We start from the raw sequence: 18485 nt of genomic DNA, 5'->3' as shown, positions 1-18485 counted from the left end.
TTATCAGAGGTCCACACTCCACAGTCCTTATCATGTCTGTAATTCTTCGTGGACAGTCCCCGGCACTCTTTGCTTATTTCTCATACAAAAGCACTGAGAGGGATTCTGTTGATTGTGGAGCACTACAGTCATGCTGTGAAACGTCTTTCTTCATCGTGTATACCTTAGCATAGAGCAGCACCGATGCTATTTTGGAATATGACAGAATCTCATTTCATTCTTGCTATGTTTCTCATGTAACACTATCAGATGCCACTATTTTAAAAAGGAGGAAACTATTACTTCATATATCTTTAAAATAGAAAATGTCAAACATTCAAAACCTTCAGGTAGTGTCTCAGAGTACAGTGTTTTCATTCTTTTGTGAATAATCAGAAGATTAAAATATGGTTAATTATTTGCTCATACTATCCTTGGCTAGAAATAAAGTGATAGAATTTAACATGACTTTCAAAGAACAAATGGACTACTGACTATAATATTCTTTTAAATTTTGCCGACAAGAATTTATAGCTGTTTCTCACATATATTCTGCTTCAAAAAATACTGTTTGTAGAGATCTATTGTGCACATTTTAAAAAACCTCCCTTTTCTACTTAATGATTTATGCCGAAAATTGTCTGTCATGTTTCCAGAAAAAGAGCACAAAAGATTTCTGATTGAGCTTTGTTCACAATGAATGAGGTGGGAGGTGATACAGGTCAAAATAGCCAAGGGTGTGAAGAGCCAGAACATGAGTTTTGAAGTTAGATGAGTCTAATTCAAATCTAGGTTCTTCTTTTACTAACTCTTTCTTCTAGACAATAGGAGTGATAACCATGGCCTACTAAAATGTTCTGAGATCTGAGTTCTCTAAAGGATGTAAACCACCACAAATACACAATAATCCAGTGTAATTACTAGTAGTGGTAAAATAATGTCTTCCTAGGAATTTGTAGACAGTGGCTTTCATGAAATTATCCCAGGACATCTATAGAGTGAGTTATATATTGAAATGGAAAATCCTATGGGAAAAGGATAAATTTAAATTGCAACTCAGGGGCTGGTGCTGTGGCATAGCAGGTAAAGTTGCCACCTGCAGTGCCAGCATCCCAAATGGGCGCTGATTCGAGTCTCAGCTGCTCCACTTCCGATCCAGCTCTCTGCTACGGCCTGAGAAAACAGAAAATAGTCCAAGTCCTTGAACCCCTGCACCCATGTGGGAGACCTGGAAGAAGCTCCTGAATCCTGGTTTCGGATTGGCCCAGCTCTGATTGTTGCAGCCATTTGGGGGGTGAACTAGCAGACGGAAGAGTTCTCTCTCACTCTCTCTGCCTCTGCCTCTCCCTCTCTGTAACACTGCCTTTCAAATAAATAAATAAATTGCAACTCAAATATAAAAATCATAAAAAAACAATAAATAATTTCTTTACAAGACTATAGAGGGTCCCACTTGGAATGACTTAATTTTAATACATTACCAGTAGGGCTTTCTGTCTAATAAAAGCCCTGGGTATAATATAAAAAGAATAAAATGATTACTTCATGTAGTTCTTTGTAGTATTCCCACTTTAGGTTCTTTGCAAAATTTTTACGTGAATAATAAAAGTTGATTTTCTTCTAAGAAGAAAGAAAATGAGCTTCCATTAATGGGATTATTCTTCGGGTTTTCTCAAATGCAGTATATCAGAAGATTAATTGCTATGTACAATCAACAAACAAAACAGCATGGTGGTGCACCTGAACCTCTAAGCAACATTAATGGGCCATTATGAAAGTGTATTTTTATATTAAAAAAAAAGTTTAACCTCTCAATTTCTTGTTTTTAGCTCTTAAAAACAGAAGAATATGTAATATATTTTGATAATAGATAAAAGGTAATTTACAGAACAGTAATACTCATATCAAAGCATTTGTGTAAAGAATATGGCACTGGGAACCTATCAGACTGCACATAAATACTTTGCAGAGGCAGCAAGGACGGACAGCAGCTGCTGCCAGCAGTTTTCTCTGGCAAAGAGAAGCCAAGCACGCACAAGGACAGGGGACAGTGCTTTTTCTCTTTTACCTTGGATGATAAGGTTCTTTTTCAGTCCTTGAAGTAAGGAATTTCACCAAAAACAAAACAAGACAAAAGACCAACAGAGAGGTAAACCACAGAAGGAGCCACTGATGCCTACCCACATCATCTGTGCTGCTTCCTAATGGCAACAGATTTTTGCAGTGAGCACAGAAGCTGTTTTCCACGTGTACATTGTTTAAAAAATAAATACCAAGTGCATATTCTAAGAAGTACAGCATAATTGAATTATGCTTGGAATTTATCACACATGTCTCAGTAGAGGATATGACAGGAATGCTTGATCCACGCTCTCTGAAATGGCATGAAGTGGTGCCTTGGGAGTGTCACTCCCCATGGATTTATGTGACCATGGCAGGCATGATTTATCTTACTGTGCTGCTCTACTGGGCTAGAAACAATGCTCACCTATTCATGCTTTAAAAAACAACAACAACAACAACTCTGATCTGCCTCTGAAAAACCCAAAGAAGACAAAAACATTCAACTGTTTACTCAGGAAGTCAAGGGCAAGGCTCTTTAAAGAGCTGGCTGATCTGCTACTCCCTAATTACCTTACAACACTAAGCCCTGACACCAGGCTTGTCAGCAGATTTTATTTACAACCCTTGAGGAAAAATCCTCTTGCTATTTTCACTTCATACAGAAGATAAGTTTGCAAAAGGAAGCACTTGGCAGTACTTCAGATGCTCGCTGTCTGGTGGTGTTGATAATGCAATTCTTTTTATTATTATTATTATTATTATTATTGCTGCAGCATTTAGAAGGCTGTATCATTCATATAGACCATCGTGACCCAACAGAGTGACATAATTCCTGCAACCATCTGAGTTGTTTTTAGCCACTTCTCTCGCTAAAAGTTTAGAATCTGGCTACAGACTGCCTTTATGCTGAATCCTATTGTTGAAAGATGTCATGCTCTACTGGGCATACCTATAAAATGCCTTTTATCCAAATAAAAGAAAGTCACCTGACCTGCATGAAGAATGCTGATATTCCACGTGATTCACAATGTTAATGTTATGTTTTAAAGGGAAAGTCAAATTTCATGCAGATTATGAACAGGTAATTTCAGTAAGTTTTTTCCTTTTTGCTAATAGAGTCAGAGTCACATAATCCACAAGAGCCTCCAAATAAAATTCTACTTGTATTAAAGTCACAATTTAATAAATAAAATACCTCCTAAATAAAAATGCACTCAGGGAGAGAAGGCCTATAGTCACTGTTTTTTCTTTCTAGTTACAGGAAAAAAAATCAGTGTGACTTGGTATCTCCACACTGTGTTCCTGAACATGTGAACGGCATCCCAGAAACTATACAGGTTCTCAGGCCACTGAAAAGTCTACCAAAACTGCACAATGCAACAGGTGAAAAGTCATTTGTGAAACACACATGCCGGCTATTGTCTGTACCAACTCCCACAGGTGAAGCATCATATTCCACAGCACAGCTGAGCAGCATAACCAATATATGGTCTAAAATTACACACTTTGGAAACAGACTATATCTATTGTTTATTTCAAAATGTAACGAGAGAGACTGAGCAGGGCACAAATAAAATCAAAATGCATTTACTCACTGTGTTAAAATTTGGAAAGAGCCCAACAGCAGAACTACTGTCCACTGGAAAAGACATAAACGGTTTGATATCCAGTGAAGGCTGCATCATCAGGGTAGGTGTGCGCACAAGAGCAGGAAGGGTAGTAGTGTGGCATGTACTGCCTGCCAAGAACAAAACAAAAATGATTTCAATCTGTCACTCACATGCATCATCCTCCCCAACCTACAGTGCAGAAACAAGACGACTGAGCTGCAACCTGCAAGCAAGAGCGTTACACCGGAGGTAAGCAAACGGCACAGGAATAGTAAACACAGCATAAAAGGATCTTCTTCTTCATTGTCAAAGACAGTGATGCAGAACGCTTCTTCATGGCAAGAGTCATGTGCTGCTCCTGCAGATTCTGCCAAGACTCGCAGTGCACAGATCCTACTGGCAGGTGGGACCGTAAAAGGCTCTGTTGTCCATAGGTTGCCTCCCACTAGCCAAAAATGCCAGAGAGAAGAGGGGAGGAGCCTCTTGAAGCCAGATGCTCTTTACTATTCAGAGTTCCTGAATGGCCAGTAGGCATGTTTTATGCAAATAAGAGATAATTGCAGGGTTTTCACAAGAGGAAAAAAACTTGAACTCTTACACTTACTGTCTGCTCTCAGCAAAGTTATGACTCAATTAAAAAAAAAAAAAAAAGGAGAAGGAGGACCGGGAAGAAAAGAGCAAGAGGAAGAAGAGAGAGAAAAAAGAACAAAGAAACAACAGGGGCAGACTTTTGGACTAGCAGGTAAGATGCCAGTTAATATGCCTGTCCCACATTGGAGAGCCTGGGTTCGAATCCTGACTCTGGCTCTTGATTCAACTTCCTGCCAATTTAGACTCTGGGAGGCAACAGGTGATAACTTAAGTGACTGCGTTCTCGCCACCCATGTGGGAGACCTGGATTGAGTTCCTGGCTCCCTGCTTCAGCCTTGGCCCTTGCAGGCATTTGGAGAGTGAATCAGTGGATATGAACGTCCTCCCTCTCTCCCTTTCAAATATAAAAAAAAAAAATTAAAAAACAAAACCTGAAACTTGTCCTTAATTTAGGGAAATAAAGTAGTCTTGATGTTGACATAGATAGTGTTTTGGGGACTCAAATTTTTTGTCTTCAACTTTTATTTCTAATGAGTTTGTGTTATTTGAGCAACTACCGCCTTTTAACAATTGTCTTAGCTATCACTCTTTAGCTTACTGGTTTAACGCATGCATAGCAGATTTTAAATGCTCTTCTCCAATAATCAGTATTTTCCTTTGGCCTGTAGCTTCCTATAGTACACACATAGGTACAGGTGGCTGACTGAGAGATAGGTAGGCTCTGGCATGCCTTTTTTTTTTTTTTAACAGCTTTATTGAGATATAACTCATATACTCAATTCACCCACTTGAAGTACCTTAGTTTTTAGCACATTCACAGGCTTGTACAACCATTACAAATTTTAGAACATTTTCATGACGTCTAAAAAGAAACCCTGTACCCATTAGCAGTCACTTCCCATGTCCTCCCAACATCCCTAGCCTCTGGGCAATCATTCTATAGATTTATCTATCCTAGATATTTCATTTAAATGAAATAATGTAGTATAAGGTTTTCATGATTGGCTTTTTTTTTTTTTTTTTTTGGACAGGCAGAGTGGACAGTAAGAGAGAGAGACAGAGAGAAAGGTCTTCCTTTGCCATTGGTTCACCCTTCAGTCGCCGCCGTGGCCAGCGCGCTGATCCGAAGCCAGGAGCCAGGTGCTTCTCCTGGTCTCCCATTCCCATGCGGGTGCAGGGCCCAAGCACTTGGGCCATCCTCCACTGCACTCCCGGGCCACAGCAGAGAGCTGGCCTGGAAGAGGGGCAACCGGGACAGAATCTGGCGCTCTGACCAGGAATAGAACCAGGTATGCTGGCACCACAGGTGGAGGATTAGCTAAGTGAGCCATGGCGCCGGCCCATGATTGGCTTCTTTTGACAGTGATTTTAAAGCTTACCCATGCTGAGGTAGTTATCAGAATTTTATTCCTTTTTTTTGGTTATTATGAATACTACTTCTATGAGAAACTGTTTAATACAGTGTGTGGGACACATGTTTTTTTTTCTCTCAGGTATTTACCGAGGGGTGGAATTTTGGAAATTGCTGAGTCATATGGTAAATGTATTTGACCTTTTGAAGAACTGCCAGACTGTTTTCCAAATAGTTGAACTATTTTAAATTATCACTATCAGTGTATCAGGGTTCCAATTTCTTCAGGTCTGTCTGCATAAGGATCACATAACAATTACATGCTTAAAATCCCCTACTAAGTTCAAAAGAAATGAACAATATGAGAAAGTGCACCAACTATCAAAATTTTTACCCATCTCTTTCTTGGTGATATAGGCAGGCAGACAGGATTAAATCAATTAGATTTGTGAGTTGGAGACCATGCCTTTGTGCCTTTGCCCTGCCCCCTTTCGTTATCTCACACCCCTACCTGATCTCACCAGTATGCTCACCTGCCAATCAAACTATGTAGCCACTCCCCTTTGAAGTGAATAAAAGGCCTGTAACACTGTGTGCCCTTCCCTGGTTGTCCATGCCTCTGGGCGGGCTCTCTGCTTTCCTGCCTGCACTATGCTATCTGTGGCTGCTCCTAACTGCAGGCTTGCTCCTCGCGGCTCCCAGCCTGCTCTCTGCCTGGTATGGACCCAACTTATGTTCCTAGACTTCTTTCTCCCCTAAATAAAAACCCTCACTTTCCTTGGTGGTTTTCTAACTGAATAAATGCTAGAATAAATGCTGAATAAATGCTGTACCATGTTGCCTGTTTCATTTATAAGCAGCCAATATTTAGAATTCTTATTTAAATATATGGCAAGAACTTTCGAAATTTTTTGAGTAAACGTCCCCAATTTCACTGGTGTCACAGAATCATTAAAAGTCCCCTCTATTTAAGTGATATATTTTGGTAATGAATTTCCATAATAAACCCTACATCATTTTTTAACTCATTCCAGAACATTATTGGTAGTGGTGTTCAACAGTCAGGAAGCATTTGTATTGATCCTAAAAACATTAAAAAAAAAAAAAAAAGGAGAAGGGCTCCTGCATTGATCTGCAATAGCAAGTCTTTAGGACATTGCTACCCATTACAGAATATAGAGTAGGATTCAGTAAACAGGGAATCAGCTAGAAATGTAGCTTGAACAGTGATTTTTTTTTTTTTTCTGATGCTCAAGTAAATTCTCTGATCTCTGCCTGGCATTCACATAACTACTCCCATATTTAATTACACATTATTCTTCTAATTAGTAACGTTCTATCCATTGCTAAGTTTGATGTTTATAGAGATCAGTATGTCAAATATTGCTGATACGTTCATTAAGATACTTGCTTTAAAAGCTTTGCATTAAAATCTTAGCTAAATTGAAAAAGGGATGTTTCTTATATTAGATCATTGGCCTTTTATAATGCATTACTACTATGATTATTGAAAGTACAAAGAGTAGGTAAACGCAACCATTCTACTTAAAGCTGCTGATGAGCAAATTTGTAATTATTTTGTCATTTGTGGGTCTTTCAGAGGGAAGCAAAGTTCTTTCTTTCATCCCACAATGGTGGCTCTGATAACAATGGGTAATACAAGGCCTCTAAGGGCCAGGCGAGAGCCACTTTGTACTAACAAACTCCAATCAAACAGAATGCAACAGGGAACTTGACAAGCAGATTGCTCCATCAACAAAGGTCAGAATGCATAAGGATCCCCCTTACCCAATCAAATCTCTATGCTAATAAAAACAAGGCTAGAGAACTACTTAGCTGCCACCATTCATTAGCATAAAAACTTCGCAGCTGTTTACCATTTCATTAGCATTTTAATGACAGACAATTTGCCATGTTAAACACAGATTGTTTTAAAGTACTGGTAGATCTTCTGAATAAATATAAACTCTACTTTCATCAATTTCACCAGAACCTTGCTGTTTTCACTTTTAAAACCTACTATTTAATACAACTTCACCAAGACTGATTGCTTCAAAGGAAGTTTTTGCACATGGAAAGTGAATAGGAATAAAGTACATTTTTCTTGCACAGGTTATTTCATGCTTTGATACCTCAGTCGCTCTATTCCAGATTTTTGCTGTTGCTGCTGCTGTACAAAAGCCTCTCCTTATCTCTGGGTGCCCAAAAGTGAGAGGGGGTTACAAGCAGAAATTTGACCCAAATGCATTGTACCATACCAAAAAAATGCTTGATTTCTCTAAAAGCCTAGGACTTTCAGAGGGGAAAAAAGGCTGAAAATATAATAAGCTGGCATTTCAATACAAAGGATGGTATAATATACCTTTTACATTGCTGTTTTCATGGGACAGAACCAACATTTGTATTTTTATGAACTATTTGGCAATATGTAGCTCTGTTTCAAAGCATAGGATATAACCTGGTATAAATCATAATGTGACATAATAACACGGCTCCACCTTATCTGATAATGACTTTTATTAGAGAAAGAGAGAGAGAGAGAGAGAGAAACATGCTCCTATCCTCTGCTTCACTCTCAAAATGTCCCACTGGGAACTCCCATGTTGGTAGAAGACTACCTGAACTATCACCTGCTGCCTCCCAGGGTTTGCATTAGCAGGAAGCTAGAGTCAGGAGCCAGAGCTGGATATCTAACACAGGAACTTCAAATGTGGGTATCTTAACTAGTGTCTTGAGCACTTGACCAAACACTCACCCAGACGGTACAATTTCATTTATAGCACTCAATATATATATATATATTTATCAAACTCTGTGTATTGAAATTAAGTGTATATATACACAACATGCATATCCCAAAGACCTAACAGTACCCGCTCTCACTATGGAAACTCCACCTGTCCATATCCTTTCCCCAAGGAGTGTAATTAATGCTCCCCGTAAGTTGCATTTAGATAGTAAAATAAGTAAGGGTGACAGGAAATTTCCCCTCCACTCTCTGGAGGTCCACTGAAATGAACAGAGAATGGACAGGAGAAAAAGTATGCCAATTTTCTCACATGCCTAACAGGAACCACACAAAATATGAAACTCAATGAAAGGGGGAGGGTGTAGGCAATTTTAGAGGTGTAGAAAATGATTTTTTAGGAGAAATTTATGAGTGGGTCTTCCTTATGGACTATAACAGACAGTGGCTTGGATCAAGCTCCTGGCAGCACTGGGGTTGGCAGCAGCGCAAGTTCAGGGAAGGAGAGGGCCAGACCTTCACCGCGGGGAGGCTGTCCTCCTGTGTAAATGAAGTCTTCCAAGGAACCCTCTAGGGCTGACCTCAGAACAATCTATGGAAAGTCTGTCTACCCTGCCTGAGGACTCTGAGACTCCTGTCTGCACTTTCCTCATTATTTGATGGGCTTCCGAGGGAGGAGTCTTAAGAGCATTGCCTTGTTTTACAGAGAAGTTTCCTAGGTCAGATAAGGCCTTCCCTGCACTCCAGCAGGACAAGCGAAGGCAGCTGGGAAGGCTTTCCAATTCCCTGGAATTCAAAGCGCTCACCATTTCAAAGCATCATACTTGGGGGTATAGTTTTCTGAGCCCCAGGAAATAGGAGATGTATTCATCCATACTATGAAATCAATACTAGGTGAATGACAATTCACCGTTACAACCATAAAGAAAACTATTATTTCAACCAACAGGTGCCTTACTCTGTCAATGGATTATGTCATAATCCATCACAATAAAACCTCATTTGAGGGCCAGGTGACACTTGAAATTATTGCCTGAGTCTTTGACCTTTAGAAATATGATCTTGAAGGCTCTTTCAGGTTATAGCTTTGAGGCTTCCCAGTGGTTCTTCCTTATGGACTATAACATCTTTCTTAGAAAGAAGAAGAGTACATCAGAATCACAGGAAATATGGAAAAAATAAAATTTATTTTATATCCTGCAAAAAGAGTAGCTTCTTATGGTATTATTATGTATGTTCCCTTCAGTGAGTACCAAAGCAAAAAGCTTAACATAGTTATATAAAGAAGTGTTAGCATGAGATAGCATCAATTATAGAACTCTTTAGATTTCTTTATAAAAAATTAAAATGAGTGGCATATCAGATTCTCTACCAAACACAGTTTTCCCTTTTGTTTTCCCAACTTTGATGCCCCTGATACTGTGCATTTTCCCTCTTATCAGGAAGAGTGACCAACCCAGCATCTCTCCCACTTGTCCCCTTAGCTTTCTAACTCTTCTACCAATCTTCTAGGTGAAGAAAATAATTTACCAAGACACCACTACACCACATGTGACTAAGAGATATGACTGACACAGGGTCAAATAGTAACAGTCACAACAAATACAGCATTTTTATAGCACACATTCTGTATCAGGCACTATCTTAGGGATGGTACATGCATGTAAGTATATACTAGGAGGTGTCCTAAAGTTCACAGGTAAATGAGATTAAAAGATAATACAAATCACCCATGAACTTTTTTTTTTTTAAAGATTTATGTTTCCATCTGAAAGGCAGAGGTTAGAGGTGGGCAGAGACAGGGATCTTCCATCTGTTGGTTCACTCGCCCAAATGGCCTCAAAGGCTAGGGTTAGGCCAGGTTAAAGCCAGACCTTCTTTTGGGTCTGGGGCCAAGTACTTGGGCCATCTTCTGATGCTTCTCTAGGCACATTAGCAGGGATCTGGATCAGAAGTGGAACGGCCAGGACTCCAAGTGGCACTCACATGGGACACCTGTGCTGCAGCAGCTACTTAACTTGCTACTCCACGATGCCCGCCCCATAACCATGAACTTTTTGAAGCTACACATATAATCTCCATATATACATAAAGCTACCTCAAAATGTTAGTGGGAAATGGAATTTAAAAGGTAAGATTACTTTTGTGCAAATATTTTGGAAATGCATGCAGTTTTTTTCATAATATGCATTTTTCATACACTTCTTGGAAACCCCTCATATTCATTTACATGTATATTTATACTTACGTGTACATACTTGCAAAAATACTCATTTACTCTTCACAACAAAGGTTCTAATATTAGTCCCATTTTGTAAATGAGAAAGTAGGCATAGAGATTAAGCCGAACTTCATACAGTTTGTTTATGAAAGAGCCTGGATTTGAACTTAGGCAGTTTGACTCCTGCATTCTGCTTTTTACTCCTATACCATGGTCACCAAATTTGACAGCTTGAATAATATCCAGTTATACAGATGTATTTCCACACTATAAACAGGAACATTTCACCATCACATGAAGAGATTCAAGATGTTGAACTTCCTAACAGGAATGATTTACTGCCGGGAATTAGTTGAGACTTTTATTTGGCTTTAATGTAGCATCTGATACTGAAATAGCTAAAATGTTATGATAAGCTTTGTAATGCTGTATGAGACCTGCTTCCAGAATACATTGATCTAAAAGTGATCTTCCTCAGTATTATTTACTTCAACACAGACTTGTGAGGGGCCAATAAGGTCCACTGCTGACAGCTACCGGGGTTACAAACTGAGTCAGAACTTGTTTTACTTTTCGAGGAAACAGTAACAACGGTGACCATTTCATGGTATTCTGTATGCCAGGTTCTATGCTGATTTGTCTCGTTTTATCTCAATTATAATACAATTCTATGAAGTTTGTACTGCTACTAACATTTTACAAGTGGAAAAGGTGAGGTTTAGAAAGATGAAGATGGGGGCCAGCGCTGTGCAGTAGCAGGTAAAGCTGCCGTCCGCAGTGCTGGCATCCATATGAGCACTGGTTCTAGTCCTGGCTGCTCCCAATCCAGCTCTCTGCTTTGGCCTAGGAAAGCAGCAGAAGATGGCCCAAGTCTTTGGGCCCTTTTCACCCACATAGGAGACCTGGAAGAAGCTCCTGGCTCCTAGGCTTTGCATCAGCCTAGCTCCAGGCTTGCGGCCAACTGCGGAGTGAATCAGTGGATGGAAGATCTCTTCTCTCTGTCTCTGCCTAACTCTGCCTTTCAAATAAATAAATAAATCTTAAACAAACAAACAAACAAACAAACAAGAGGGTCCAGTGCCATGGCTTAGGTTAATCTTCTACTTGCAGTGCCGGCATCCCAAATAGGGAAATTTGGCCAAATGGCCGGAATGGCCAGAGCTGGGCTGATCTGAAGCCAGGAGCCAGGGGCTTCTTATAGGTCTCCAACGTGGGTGCAGGGGCCCAAGGAATTGGGCCATCTTCTACTGCTTTCCCAGACACATTAGCAGGGAGCTGGATCAGAAGTGGGGCAGCCAGGAATAGGACCAGCACACATATGGGATGCCAGCACTGCAGACAGTGGTTTAACCAGCTGTGCCACAGGGCAGCCAATCCCCCACCCCTGCTTCCTACTCCTTAACAATAGGGTTCCAGTCCTAAAAGCCAGGTTACTAAAGCACCATCTCCTATATTGTTTTCATAGGCTTTGCCCCGATGATGGTCTGAATCAGTCTCAACTGGATGAAGGCTGACTAGCTGAGCCTCACATGTGTAAAAAGGAGGACTGTATATGTCACCTGGAACCAAAGTTTAGTCACTCCCTATAGAACGAAAGATTGGAGCATGAGTGGAAAGAGCAGTCAGAGAGCTTTAGGAAGGAAGGGGTCCAGCAGGTTACAACATCCACAAGTTGGACTCATTCTCATATCAGTCCACACATGGTCTTGTCAGAGGCCCTAGCAATTACAAATCACCCCGTCAGCAACTACACGACCCGAGTTCTCTTTTCTGATGCTATACAGCTTTCCCGAGACTCCCCAGTCAGGGGGACAGGTTAGGTTTCATCCCTGCATCCATGGTGGGCAGCCACTTGGATGCTTTCTTTTCTCAAAAGTGTCACAATCTGACTGGTTGTCGTCTGCATCAGTCAATGAACTAATTTGTTCCCTAACAATACGGCAGGGGTCATGTATTATTGATAAAATGTGAATGAGGTTCAACAGTGAAAGCAATCGTATCTGGGGTAAATTTGAGATTATAAATGTTGACATAGATGAGATATCTCTTAAGATGAACTTTGGGGGAATGGATATTATTTCCAGAGATGGATCTCTCTAGTTCTCACTTGCTCGCTCGCTCTCTCTGCTTCTCTCCATTTCTCCTTCTCTAACTCTGCCTTTCAAATCAATAAGAAAATCTTTCAAAATTTGAGAATATAGGAGTAAGATACTATCAGAAGAATGAATAGGTAATCCACAGAGTGGGAGATGATATTCACCTTATACTGATTTTGAAAAAGGACTTGGATCTAGAATAAAAAACTTCCACAGAACAGTCAAAAAAAAAACTAGAAAAATGGGCCAAAGACTTGAATGGATACTTCACAAAAGTGTATATTAAAATGTTCAATAAACATTAAAAATATTACTTAACTTCATTGGTAATTAGAGATATGTGAATCAGAACGAGATATCACTCTATACCCACAAGAATGGCTACAATGAAGAAAAACAGAGATTATTAAGTATTGACAGGGATAAGAAGCAACTAGAGTTCCATAAGGAAGTATAAATTGTTACAGTTACCTTGAAAAGCTACTTGGCAATATCTACAATATCTACTCTATAATATCTACTTATACATAGGAGGTAGTCTTTAAAAAGTTTGTGGAAAATGAGTATCATGATAAAACAATGCATGGATTTCAAAACTTTTTATACAAAAACTTCTCTTATTTTCCTTTTCCCATGAACTTTTGGATGTCCCCTCATATGATTCTTATGAACCAGCAATGTGCTAGGAATATGCCTAACAGAAATGATACGGAAGCTGGCGCCGCAGCTCACTAGGTTAATCATCCGCCTTGCGGCGCCGGCACACCGGGTTCTAGTCCCAGTCAGGGCGCCGGATTCTGTCCCGGTTGCCCCTCTTCTAGGCCAGCTCTCTCCTGTGGCCAGGGAGTGCAGTGGAGGATGGCCCAAGTCCTTGGGCCCTGCACCCCATGGGAGTCCAGGAGAAGTACCTGGCTCCTGCCATCGGATCAGCGCGGTGTGCCGGCTGCGGCGGCCATTGGAGGGTGAACCAACGGCAAAGGAAGACCTTTTTCTCTCTCTCTCTCTCTCTCACTGTCCACTCTGTCAAAAAAAAAAAAAAAAAAGATACGGACTAGAATGCCCATAGCAATAATGTTTACAGTTGCCACAAAGTGGACATTGGCAAAGTAAGCCATCAGCAGTAGAAAGAATAAGTAATTTTGTCAGCTTCACATGACAAAATGTTTACACATAGAATTTAGTAATAAGAACAAGTGATAAGCCACATAAAACCAATAGACCTTGCGGATATGATGTTGAGGAAAAGAATTTAAATAAAGGAATACATGCTGCCTTGTATAACTCATATAAGGTACAAGACCAGGCAAACTAATCTATGGTATTAGTTAGGATAGTAGCTGTCCTTGTAGGAATGGGTACTGGGGATGCTCTTATCTTGATCTAGGGGTCAGTGTACATTCACTCAACTGTACACTTTCATTATGCTATACAGTAACAGAAAGTTTTCAAAATTGAGCAGTCCTATTAATTTGGATAAAATGCTTTGACAAATAGAGGCAAAACTCCCCAATAATAATATCTTGAATACTTTGAAGTTAGAATAGTTCCATGATTATGTCTTTGGGGCTCCTTTTCCCACTACCAGCTTCATTATTCTTAGGACTGTTTGTGAACAAATAAAAGTTCCCTAGATGCTGCTGCTTCCTCGCTGAATTTAGGAACTGGCTAGAGAAGACTGACACAAAATGCAGTGATGCCAAAGAGAAAAACGTTTATCTAGAATTCTGAGTTCCTAAAAGTGCCTCAATTGGCAATTCTGTGCCTGCATCTCCCTTGGGGCAGTTTGGGGTCCCCTCCCAACAGCTGCAACAGAAGCCGCCTCTACAGCAACCTGCCAGCGTGTTGCATTCGAAAATAAATCCTTCTGAGCACCACACTGAAGTTTATAAGCAATAATGAAGCGCTGTATCAGAAGACGGCAATGAAGCCACATCATGATAGATTTTTAAGCCACAGTGTCCTTTGGGTTTAGTAGTAGTCACACACCAGCTTCTACACAAAATAATGAATCTTTCACTGAGATAGTTTTTCAGATGCTGCAGCAATAGAAAACACACAGCCAAGGGTGATCAATCTGTACCTGAATATCTTGCCAATGTACTGAGTTTTTCATATTTAAGCATTGAACAAAATGGGTAAGATTTACTTACTATACACAAACAGCAGTTTGGTTAAACGTGACATTTTTACCAGCTGCAATCTTTTTTAAAAGGCACCATCAAAAAATCCGAGAATTTCAGATTTTAGAAGCTTAAAACTTAAAACTGTGAGATGAGAATAGCTAAATCGTCATCGTGCCTAGCCAAATATTAATTTTGTTGTAGATTCGCAGCTCATAACCCAACAGCATCAAGCATAGTCATGCGAGAAAGAAGCCTCAGAGAATGGAAACCAGGATTCTAACACATGCTTTCTCAAGCTTTTCAAAATCGTTTTTAATACACCTGACTTATCAAAAGGGAATGTCATGTGCTTAGTTCCCAAATTACAAAGTCTTTAGAGAAACCAAAATTATCTCCAGCAGAGCTTTACTAAAATTGTCTCAGGTCAAGAATGGATTGGGAGGTCATAAGATGGCTGACGAAATTTTTTGGCAAAAAGACCCGGAGATGGTCCTGGGCTACATCTGCTCAGCCATCCTCATCCATGGCATCGAGACCCTTCCACAAGGGCTGAAGTTGCTTTCTCTGACAAACCGAGAACAATCTGCGGTCCCTTTCCAGCCTGCTAGGGACCTAGGAGCAGCACAGATCTGTGACTTGTTTCAGCGAACTTCCTAAGAACGCAGACTTCCCTCAGAAGACAGCTGCTTCTTAAGTCACTGACTATTTCTAGAGGGACCATACTTCTTAAACCTGTAGAGATGAATGTGACTTATGAATCTACCCTTCATTTTACATGAGAAATGAGATGAGAACAGCTAAATCGTCATCGTGCCTAGCCAAACGTCTAAGACAGGGACACTGCTTCAAATAAGTAGGTCTGGGCAGTCAGATATACAACAACTATGAGTTGTACTTCTTTCTTTCTTGAAAAATTTAAGTAGATTAATATCTGATCTGTTCTCTTTATTCATTTTGAAAATCAAAGTTAGAGAGAGAAAGAGAGAGACAGACAAAAGGAGAGATCTTCCATCTGCCAGTTCACTCCCCAAATGACTACAACGGCCAGGGCTAGGCCAGGCTAAAACCAGAAACCAGGAACCAGGAGGTTCTTTTGGTTTGCCATGTGGGTGTTAGGGACCCAAACATGTGGGCCACCTTTCACTGCTTTTCCAAGGCCATTGGCAGGAAGGTGGATCAGAAGTAGAACAGCCAGGACACGAACCAGTGCCCATAGGGCATGTTGGCGTCACAGTCAGGTTTACCTGCTACACCACAATGCTGGTGTAAATGTAAAATGTAAAATGTAAAATGAAGTATTTATTTATTTAATGAGATTTTAATCTTAATGTTTTTGTCAACACGAGTAATGGGAGAAAGACATTCAGTGAAAGAAAAGCTCGTGTGGTCAAAAGTCAGTATTTCTTTCCAGTTTAAAGAATAGCAGGAGACTGATTCTAACACTTCATTTTAAATAATTATTTTAATATTCCAAATGGGGAAAAAAAGAGAACAACAAAGAGCATTAAAACTATGCTTTGGGGATGGGTACTATGGGGCAGCGGGTTAAGCTACCACTTAGGGCCCTGCATCCCCTATTGGAATGCCTGGTGGGAGCCTCAGCTTCTCAGCTTCTGATTCAGCTTCCAGGTAATGCACCTGCGAAGGCAGCAGATGATAGCCCAAGTGCAAGTGCTCCTGCCACCCATATGGGACACCCAGATGAGTTCTAAGCTCCTGGCTTTGGCCTGGTCTAGCCCTGGCTATTGTGGGCATCAGGAGAGTGAACCTGGCACGTTGCTTTTCAAATACATAGATAGATCTTAAAAAAAAAAAAGAAAAAAAGTAAAAACCTGTGCTTTTAACCATACTGTTTGGATCTATATAAAACACAGTCTCAGCCAGCACTGCGGCTCAATAGGCTAATCCCCCGCCTGCGGCGCCAGCGCACCGGGTTCTAGAACTGGTTGGGATGCCGGATTCTGTCCTGGTTGCTGCTCTTCCAGTCCAGCTCTCTGCTGTGGCCCAGGAGTGCAGTGGAGGATGGCCCAAGTGCTTGAGCCCTGCACCCGCATGGGAGACCAGGAGAAGCACCTGGCTCCTGGCTTTGGATCAGCATGGTGCGCCGGCCACAGTGCGCCAGCCATTGCAGGGTGAACCAATGGAAAAGGAAGACCTTTCTCTCGTCTCTCTCTCTCACTGTCTAACTCTGCCTGTCCAAAAAACAAAACAAAACAAAACAAAACAAAACAAAACAAAACACAACAAAACACAGCCTCATGGTGGGAGGCACACTCACTTGGTGCTGGAGGTTTTTCCACAAAAGTACTATCAGAATTGCAACACAAATGCTATCTGCAAAGACACATTTTCCCAAGCCATGGCAACTGACCTTCCTCTAGAAACAAACAACAGGGCCCTTCAGGCCTCTGGTTCCGGCTCTCGGCTGGTCTTCTCCACCTCACCCAAAGGGCCAGGCTGAAGGACACTGGAAGCAGCAACTCGCAGATCAGTGCACCCAGCCGCTGCCCTACATGCTAGCTCCAGGACACAAAATGTTTTGTCTCTGCATAAGAGAATTTCGGTTCCTGCATTCAGTGTCTCGGCTATCTTCCTTGAGAAGCCAGAGAGAGAGAGAGAAAAAAAATAATAGTGGCTTCTGTGAATTATCCTGCAAAAAGTTATTCCCCACCCCCCACCCCACAAATGCGTTCAACTTAAAGAAACAGTTAATATTTGCTCTACTAGTGTTCTATACTCCTACCTTGGCACAGAAAAAAGGTTTCCTTAGCTTAAACATTAACTGAACACTCCAAAGCTATTCAAAAGCAGTTACCTGTTTTTTTAATAGGCTCCCTAAAAGCACAATTTGGGAATAAACAGAAACAGTAAAAACTGTTGTAGCACTTTTTGTACACCTTTCATGGCCACCATAATTATAAGGCACACTAGAGCATTAAGGAACAATTCTAATGCAGCATTATAATCACAGTGACTACCGTAGGTCACTCCTGGCCCTCCATCAGCAAGGAAGCCTTTTCCCCAGGAGCAGGAGAGACGGCTTGCACCTGACAGCTAAGACTGCTGTTTCAGCTGCATGAGGGTCACCATCCGACCCCTGGGGAAACCCGTCAGGGATGGAGTGTGCAGGCATCGTGAACAATGGGGTGACACCAGGGCTAAGATGGCGAAAAGGGTGAGGGAGAACCTGGAGAGGGAGGGAGGAGTGTCGATTCTGCCTTCGTTTTGCGGAGAGGACTAAAATTTACACTATTTCTTCTTTGGAATTTCCCAACATCCCATTTGTAAAATGATTTCTTCCCTCTGGTCTTTTTGCCGGATGGCAGAAATCTGTACTGACCAAAATGGAGCAGAGAAAACTCTGCACGAGTAGGAACAGCCGAGTTAGGCAGAGCATCCAACTCCTTCAAACACGGGCACTAGGCAACGGGGAGACAACACAGTATCGCCTTCCTTTCTCCTGACCAATGTGGAATGTCCTGCGACTCGGGAGATGCTTGTGGGTCTTTAGTGGGTTGGGCCAGTGACTGGCCTGGCTTCCTGGAACTCTGCCACTGTTCTGACATCCCAGAAATTGATGCTACCTGCTTCAGTAATACAGGCAGCTTCTGGGGCACTAGTGATATGCAAACAGCATCAGACAAGGCTCTCCAGTGAATACTCAAGGACTTTCTGCATTGGAAGTGATTCATCATAAATGACTG

General features: G+C 41.1%; 1 protein-coding gene across 19 annotated transcripts in view; it reads right to left on the bottom strand.

Moving 5' to 3' along the window:
• Window positions 1-18485, bottom strand: part of ZNF385B (zinc finger protein 385B) — a 485063-nt gene that overhangs the window by 107456 nt on the left and 359122 nt on the right. For 17 of the 19 annotated variants that reach the window (XR_016230734.1, XR_016230735.1, XM_089328032.1 and 14 more), the window contains one exon: window positions 3639-3781. The exons of 1 other annotated variant lie outside the window; for it this stretch is intronic. Coding sequence is in view for 16 of the 18 variants with exons in the window: in XM_089328032.1 (XP_089184158.1) it covers window positions 3639-3781 (143 nt within the window). In the remaining 2 variants the exon portion in view is untranslated. Of the gene's footprint in view, window positions 1-3638; window positions 3782-3876; window positions 4664-18485 lie in introns of those variants that run through there. One more of the 19 variants, XM_008258798.5, reaches the window with a different exon arrangement.

This window comes from Oryctolagus cuniculus, chromosome 3 (assembly GCF_051225735.1).
Source record: "Oryctolagus cuniculus isolate XC-2025 breed Fujian yellow rabbit chromosome 3, ASM5122573v1, whole genome shotgun sequence".
NCBI lineage: Eukaryota > Metazoa > Chordata > Mammalia > Lagomorpha > Leporidae > Oryctolagus > Oryctolagus cuniculus.
Note: the sequence above shows the minus strand (reverse complement) of the source record. Positions and strands in the feature narration are given on the sequence as shown.